This window comes from Cephus cinctus, unplaced genomic scaffold (genome assembly GCF_000341935.2).
Source record: "Cephus cinctus unplaced genomic scaffold, Ccin1 Ccin1_scaffold1237, whole genome shotgun sequence".
NCBI lineage: Eukaryota > Metazoa > Arthropoda > Insecta > Hymenoptera > Cephidae > Cephus > Cephus cinctus.
Genome location: NW_014333690.1, coordinates 37,852 through 46,605, shown reverse-complemented (window position 1 = coordinate 46,605; position 8,754 = coordinate 37,852). Strand labels below are relative to the sequence as shown.

Genomic DNA, 8,754 nt, shown 5'->3' with positions numbered 1-8,754 from the left:
GGGGGGGGGGGGGAGTTCATCCATTTTTTCCTTAAATGTCACCTACTGCCCACCTGTGTTTTTGGCCTATTATAAATATTCTTTCTTAATTCTACACGGTGGCTAGTAAGTAAGAATGAATTTGAGAAATTTAGCAGTGACTTTTATTGAAAAAAAATTTTCGTTATGGTTATCGGTAGGTTGTTAAATGGTTTTTAATTTTTTTTTTAAACCTTTTTGTACCGGGGTCTTGAGTTATTTGAATTTAATTAGGAGCTATGAAGATATTGGCAGGTTAGGGGCGTATCGTTTGACACCCGGTCGTACAGCGGCAGCTGGACCAAACGGTTAAGACGGCTAAAGTGGTATGGAGGTGTGGAGGTGTGGATGGCCCGGACGACTGAAATACGCCCGAGGCTTCGAAAAAAAGACTGGCTGACGACCGACCGAGGCTTTTGCAACAAATCTTTCTGTCTAAATCAGTTTTCGGTATGAGATAAGTCTTTTCGGCTTTGGCTCTCAGATGCGTAAGATTAAGTCCTGAGAGCATCTCGTTAAACATCCTTCGGGACTTCCGTTAACGAGTACACTTTGACTTCCGAGACCCGAGGACTTTCTCTTGCATCACTTTAAATTATTCTTGGCAAATTTTGAAATACTTCAAAGTTCAAAGGAATTTTCATATAAGTACTTACAGTTGCGAAATCCCAATTAAAAAATGCCATTGATCGTTAAATTATACACTATATATATATATATATAATTATAAAATATATTGCACGTAGAAAAATAACGTAAGCACTACTTGTTTCAAAATACCCCCCCTGTGCGTATCTAACTATTGCAAAATTTTATCTCCGGGACGAAAACCAAGCGAAAGTAAAACAAATATCAACGGAAAGTTATAAATGATAAACGTCCCGAGTAAACATTCTGGGTAGTTTTCCAGGTGCAGGCGCGAAGGACTGTCGCACCCTTATCGACCCAATGCCACCTAAAAGCACTTCGCACTCCTTAAGGCAAATCCACCGCCTCCCATTTTCGGTCCAGGCCCGTCCACTCTCCTTCCCCACGTCTGTCCATTCCCAGTGGCACCTCCCCTTCGATTTCTCACCTTTCCTCTCGACCCATCTTCTTCACGTTTTCCTCTACGGTGTTCACGTTAAGAAAAAAAAGTGAACCCAAAAGGAAAAAACCCAAAACTAACTCAACCCAACCAAACTAGTTGGCTGTGCTTCATTCCGCGCGGAACTGTTAAAGAGAGTGTCTCGTAGAGAGGTGGGAGTTATGGAGCGAAATATAGAGAGAAGAGAATCCGAAAGGCCTCGTATATGGATACCGAAGAAGGTGGCACTGGTGAACGCGGAGTTGATGGCCGTAGAAGGGTTAAGGCGAAACACAGGCTATTTCTTCCCACGTGCATTACGTCGTTATTCTTCTCCCCGAGTGTTCTCTCATATTTCTCGCCATTTCCACAAGTACGAGGCATCGTTTCGACTCGACACCCCACTGCGGACACAAGCCTCCACTCAACGCCATACTGCGCCCGTCTCTCGCTACGCTCTTGGCGTGGCATAAAAAAATATTTAAAAAATTCAAAAAAATTCAAAATATTTCCAAAGGTGTACTAACGTGCTGGTAATGTGTAAAAAAATTCTTCTCCACAATTTTGCACAGCATTGAATCACGTCGATCGGTGAACCATAATGACGAAAATTTTGACGTTGAAAAAAAAAAAACTAAATTTCACCCTAGCCGTATATATGGATGGCAGCTTTTCAAAGGAGACCATGCTGCGGAAAATACATCGAACGAGGAGGGGAGGTGGCTCATCTCTTGGATACTGGTTTTCAAAATTCGATGCCGCAACCGTACTGGCCTAAGTAGCCATTTATGTTTCGAGTTCCCGTCACCCCGAGACATATTCACCCCTACTTAACGCTTATTTCTAACACCCCTCGTAGTCTCATCCCGTATCATCCCCCTATTCTATACTTTAACCCTCCGAAATCCCAACCAATGGCGGACACGCTGAGGGGAATCCCATTGTTAGGTAGGACCAATCAAAGACGCGCGTGCGGACACATGCACTCGGTGACGTGTTGCTTTTGGGGAGGGACGCGCGATACGCATGCATTATAATGCATATCAATTTGCCTTAATGGGTTTGCGTTCACGCGTTCGCATCTGCGGATTAAAAATGCTTAAACGTGCCTATATGTCGCCGGCGACGGTATCGTCGTTAAATAAATTATTCCGGACGAATAAATATAATTTTTCATTAATATTTTATTTATAGTTTTGAGTGTGAAGGCACATCGTTTTGCCATCTTTCCGCACCCCTACGATCGTTTATAACTATCTTTCGTCACCCTCGGACTTCGATCCGACATCCTCACCCGTCATCGGACACTTCCGTGAACCTTCGTGAACCTTCGGCAATCTTCGTTAAATTGACGCGAGTCGTTATACATCCTATGTGTATACTCCTCGGCCGACCGTCTCGATTCTCAGGGTGAATTTCGAGTGGGACAAATATTTAGGTAGCGCGTAAGGGGACGCGCGACAAAGAGTGTTGGTAAACGTTTGTACTCGGGGATGAAGAGCAGCGAGTGGCTGAAGGGCACCCATAGCCAGAGAGAAGGGAATAAACAAGCGCTGCTCGAAACAAAGGGTCAAGCCGGTTTCGCGTGTAAGGGCTGTTTTGGAAAACGTCAATTTATTTCGGTGCGCGAATATAAGCTAAAGTGGTCGAAATCAAGGGCGTCGAGGTGCGAGACTGGGCTCCTTTTGTTTTCACCGTACAAAGATTCTTTTACAATGTACACGGGACTTCTCGGGTTGACAGAAGAACGTAAATTGGCTGGATGAAGTCATTTATTTATTTATTTATCATCCATGAAAATTTCCAAAATAAATATCAAACTCTCGTATACCCCTCATTAACGAGAAAAAAAACAGGCACGGTGAGTGTGCATTGAGCTGTGTGATAACGGCTCTTTTCCTCATTGGGGTGTTTTAGACGAAAAGCAAATTTAATCACGTGTTATTATTGCTGCGTGACTATTAGTGCCAGTCGCGGACTCGCCTCTACCAAACTCATCTACGTAAATCCAAAATAGAGTTATAGATACATAATTATAACCTAACATTAATGTCAGTGTCCTGGCTGATGGTTTTGTCTATTTGATTTTCTATACAGTATTGTCAACCCTGTATATAACGTGCGTGCACGTTATTTCATTAGTGATAATTACTTTTGGCGCAAGCATCAATCCACGTCAATATAGGTATTGTGTGCATGTATAAGTAATTTTGTAGGTACGATTGTAAAGCTTGAGATGTGGGTTCGCCTTGTGATTTTTTCTTCTTTTCTAATCAATGACAAACACGACAATATTTTAAAAGACACAGGTGATACGTCGTCTGCATCGATGCCGATCGTTAGAAATGTCAATCTGAATATTTTCTGTATTCAAATCTGGATGAGATCTTATGATTTTTTTTCTTCCACCGTTTTTAATCTAATTGTGGTAAATGTTATTTATATGTATATTTTTATATAATGAGACTCGGCGTGATGATTGCGATGGAAATTTCATTTTTAACTGTTCTTGAAAAAACGGGGAAATAAAATAAAACGAGTAAGAGAAAATGAAAAAGATGTACAGAAAGTTCGTCTTTTTTTTATAATGATAAAGTTTAATGATTAATACGCCGATGATTCGGCGTCGACGTCGCGCGTCGGTCTCGGGATCGACTTGAGTATTCGTATAAATATGTAAATACTATGTCCACCCGGTGAACATAAAACTGGACGATATATGGCCCGGTAATTTCTTAATTGCATCCCGAAATTCTTGTCATCGTAAAGAGGCGGTTGATTATATACTAAAAAGAAGTCGAAGAAGCGACGCCGGGTTGGACTAGAGAAAAGTCATTTGGACCGTATTTACATTCCATTTGTGAAAAAAATTCGGAGCCCTCGATAGATTTTTTATGTTCCGCACTCCCACGCTGGTGGCGCTGGTATTCGCCAAATTTATAACCGCTTCATAGTGAATCAGAGAGGTAAACTCGCCGAGAGAGGTTAGGTACTTCTGGTGGCGTTATAAATGCCCTAAAAGTATTTTTAAGAAATCTGACAAAGCATCTTTAACGTTTCTTCGAAGGACTCTGCTTCGTTTTTTTTTTCGGTCTACGTCGTTACAGTCCCAAACAATACATTTCTTGTAATAGAATACAGAAAGCCGACCAGGAAAGGTTAAGATTGTACTCAAGGAATGATTTCAAGATTTTTGCCTCGTAAGATACGTATATATTAATACCAATAGGTTGTATTTTCTGAATTACTATTTTCACATATTTATATGACTCAAAAATTCTAAATTTCCTTTGATACCGTGAATCGATGTACCAATGTACTGGTATAGATATTTGACAGGGCGACTTTTGTATGAAAACACCTACGAGAAATTCACAACGTTATAAGTCGTAAAGCTAAGAATAACGTATCGATACCCATTACCAGAAAGAAATAATTTCTTCCTAATACGAGAAGATCGAGCGAAGACAAACATTCCTACGAGTTTTCTTAAATTTTATTTTACAAACGTGAACGGAATGCCCTTCTACAACGTGCTTATTTATTACGTTTTAATTCTTTGTCTTCCCAGCGAATTCAATAGCTATTCCTGGTAGGAGGCCATAGGCTGCCCGAGTGCAGCCGAATATAAACAAATCTACAGTTCAGTGAGTAAGGGCGTCTGGTAGTCAAAACAAAAGTGTTGCGTAACTAAAGAGTATCAGCACGTTGTTTGTTATTTGAGTGAAAACGCAATATATTTTGCACGAGTATAAAATGTAGTTTTAACAGAGCAACAGAACGTAACGACTGTAAAATGTAAACTCACCGGTATGCGTTCTCTTGTGGATCTTGAGGTTCTCTGATCTGGCGAAGACTTTGCCGCAGCCGGGAAAGGGACAGGGGAAGGGTTTCTCACCCGTGTGAACCCTTATGTGATTGACGAGCTTGTACTTGGCCTTGAAGGCTCTTCCGTTTCTCGAGCATCCCTGCCAGAAGCACGCGTGCGTCGTACACTCCGGTCCACCCACGTGTTCCACGGTGAGATGCGTGACAATGTCATGGAGGGAGTTGAAGAGCTTGCCGCAGAGTTTCCGGGGTCCCGGAGTATCCTGGTCGACCCACATGCAGGACATCTCCTGCCTCTGAGAGCTGCCGCCTCTCATGTATCTGAGGAAGGCACCATGAGGATGACTGGGATGGCTCACGGCGGGATGTTGCTGATGGTGTATGGAAGGTGGAAGGTGAGGAGTACCAAGGTATTGATGATGAGGTGCCAGTCGACTGTCCTGAGGATAATGTCCAGGATAATGAGTGGCGGTCAGAGGATGCTGCCCGTGATGAGGAAATTGCTGCATAGTAGCCGCCGTGCTGTCGTGATGAAGGGGTGGAAAGAGCCCGAGACCGCTCTCGGGGGTCGTTGGGTTAGCCGTCGCATTGAACTCGTGTTCCCGTCGCAATAGGAAATCCCGAGCCGCGTATCCAGGATGTCCCATGTGATGGCCCATGTGAGGGGCCATGTGAGGCGTCGGATGGGGATGATGTGGATAGCTCTGAGGATGAAAGTGGTGTTGCTGAGGTGCCTCTCCCGTAGCTGGCTGTACTCCTGGACCGCCATCGGTCGCTGTACCACCCGGAGATAGTTTGATTCCTAGGTTCGCCAGGTGATGGGGATGCGAGGACACCCCGTCGAGGAATGCGTTCATCATCTTGATGATCTTGCTTCCTCAATTCCTTGTAGAATTAGGCTTCTTTTGCTTCTTCAATCTTTACACCAACGTTTCTTCCTCTTATTCTTCTCCCTCCTCCTCCTCTTCCTCCTCCTCCTCCTCCTCCTCCTCCTCCTTCTCCTTTGACGTCGACGTCTCTGAGGCGGATTTACTGCGTACACACAGTTGGAAGACCTCACCTAAACGTACCTTCCGATAAACTCACGTCGCGAGTCTTTACGATGTCCCGGCAGGGGCATCGCGGAACGAGACGATGACTGTTGTGCCGATCGGCGTCCCGAGTCGACGTCTTTCCCACGTGTAAATAAATATATCCCTGTTTGTGTCACCCCGACGCGTAGAGCATCGCCAGTGGGATGCTTTTCTATTCTTCTGCTCTGACGTCCCGAGTAAATCCACGTACCGTCGCACGGCCGCCCGCACGCACGCACGCACGCACGTACGGAAGGCACCTGAAGCGCACTGTCTTAAAGCGATAACGCTCACGAGCACTCCCTGTCAGATCAACCACTCCTTCTCAGTTCGTACCCCGCGCGTCAAAACTGGTCCAGCTACTACGGCAGTGGCGGATGGCTATCGCGGAAAAACAAACACTAACGTGGCGAGAGAGTGAAAATCCGTTGCGTTCCTTGCTGCGTTCACAGCGGGACTGAGTGAAGACTCGCCGCGGGGCCACCCGGCAATTTCGAAAAGACTCCCGTGGATCCCCTCTCCCCTGAAGCCCTCGCGGGTTGCCCTACGCCGTGGCCCGGCACCCCACCACGCCAACCCGTTTCCCCAGGATACCAGATCCCGATTGGCTCGTTGAGCGCAACTATCCATTGGAGTCCAGGCTACACGCCTTCCGGGCCAATGGCCGTACCTCCTGGGCGTTTCGTGACGGAAGGCGCATGACGGGGAGACGCCTTTCCCACGCCCTCTTAGCCCTCTCCCATTCGTTCGACCTCCCCACTTCAATTACACAATGCGTCCCTTTTTCATTCCTTCCTTCTTCTTCCACGTGTGCCTCTTCTTGGCGACCGTCGATGTCGCTTCTTACGTCGACTTCGACAACTTGTCAACGGCTCTTTCTTGTCATGGCCTTCGACACTGCGAGTTACGCCTCTACAATTCCCCTTGCTCTTTCTGTCACCAATAACTGTGAATAACCACAGAGTGAAAATAGTTTCGAAATAGCTTTAGAGATAAAGGACGGTATTGAGTCACTCCGATCGCTATATTTTCTCCCAATCGATCGCATTTCAAGTTTCCTTATTATTTTATCAGCTGGCATAGAAGTATTTATCGTAAAATAATATTATGATACCTGTTCATTTCCTACTTGAATAATCTATTTCTAATAGATGAGTTCTACTATATCAAAAATTATTTAAATAATACATTTTGTTTAATACAGATAAATTAACTGATCACACCAGTTTTAACGTTAATTTACATCATTATTTGTTGGACAAATGATAATACAATGAAATAATTAATCCACGAAAAATCGGTGTCAATTCATCTTACGTCTCAATAATTATCAAAATAATCAATAAACACATTTTTTATTACAGACACGTGCATAAGTGTATATTTATCTGACATTACAAAAGTAAACAATAAACGGTTGATGACACTACTATTAAGAATAATGATACAGATAACATATCATATGGATAACAATATTTACACATTATTTGAGTCTCATAAATAGGCGTCGATGAACTGTCAACGAGACGTCGATTAGACAGCGTTTCGTAAATCATAGATAAAAAGTAGGCATCAATGCAAAGTGGAAGCGAATGTATTTTAACCTCCCTTCGTGCATGCCACGGTTATACCTAACACTAGAATCGGCATAAAAGTACAAATAATAAAAATTTCCATAAACACGCGACCCCGTCGTTTGAGTCCGATAGTTTGAAAGAAAAGAAATGAAAACTCCCAGCCCATAAGATTAAGTTAAAATGATCAGTCAGTCGCCTCTACGTGAGCTAATGCCTACCGGATAATGTGTTTTCTTGCATTTGAAAGCCCGTAAAAACAGCACGAAAAACTTTTAGAAAGACAGCTACTGCTGGCTATAATCTGTCACTGAAGTTAGGCCTACCTCCAATGCTATTATTCTTAGATTGACGACGAAAATGATTTCATGAATTGAAACAGCAACATAACCTGAGCGAAAGACCTTATTAAGCATTCGAAGAAATATATTGACTTACCATTGTCAAAGAAGAATATGAGGATGATTCACATTAGGGTGCGATAAGCTTACAGTAGAGGTTATTACAGTATGAATTACAATGCTAATAACTCCAGCAGAGTGTCATGATTTTATTTAGAATCCCATTGTCACGATGCTGTTAAGTTAGGTATTACTCCAGGCACTAGTAGGAAGTTCTGTCGCGTACACTATACACTCTCTCTAGTTGCTATATTCGCATGAGTGTTTCTTCCCTTCAAGATTGACTTACAATTAGTATAAATAAGTACGACGCTGTTGATCCCGTCGTCATAGCTTCCGTCGAGCGATCATAGATGGCGCAGGTACTCCCAGTACCCGGCAAGTATTGCGACCATAGATGTTGGGTCTTTCAATAGAGTTGTGAATAACAAGAATTAATAGGACTATAATCCCGACACCTAGCGGTGGCCGACCTTTGTTAGCCAATAAACAAATAAACTTAGGTCTACTCGTAGCCGTTTGTAGAAATTAGTGAAATCCTTTTTAAAATCCGGCCTTTCCCAGCTCGGTTTCATTCGACCATCAGTCAAATACAATAGACTCCCCTCCACCCCCCGTTAACAAGACAATACATACCGACGGTCGATTCTTCCTGCATTCACTGTCCTTAGCATCCCGTTGTCGCACCAGGTCTTCGTGAAGCTTCCTGACACATAGCTCCGATGGATTTTCCTCGCTTATAATCAACGCAGCCATAACATTACAGACTGAAGGACAATCGCACGAGACGTGCT

At 43.6% G+C, this 8,754-nt stretch overlaps 1 protein-coding gene across 1 annotated transcript in view; it reads right to left on the bottom strand.

Moving 5' to 3' along the window:
* LOC107272697 (pair-rule protein odd-paired) overlaps nucleotides 1-8,176 on the bottom strand; it is a 25,093-nt gene extending 16,917 nt beyond the window's left edge. Inside the window, exons 1-2 of the mRNA XM_015750100.2 lie at nucleotides 7,998-8,176; nucleotides 4,893-6,931 (exon numbers count right to left, since the gene is read on the bottom strand). Coding sequence (XP_015605586.1) covers nucleotides 4,893-5,772 — 880 coding nt within the window. The 5' untranslated portion in view covers nucleotides 5,773-6,931; nucleotides 7,998-8,176. The remainder of the gene's footprint in view (nucleotides 1-4,892; nucleotides 6,932-7,997) is intronic.
* Nucleotides 8,177-8,754: the final 578 nt, after the last annotated feature.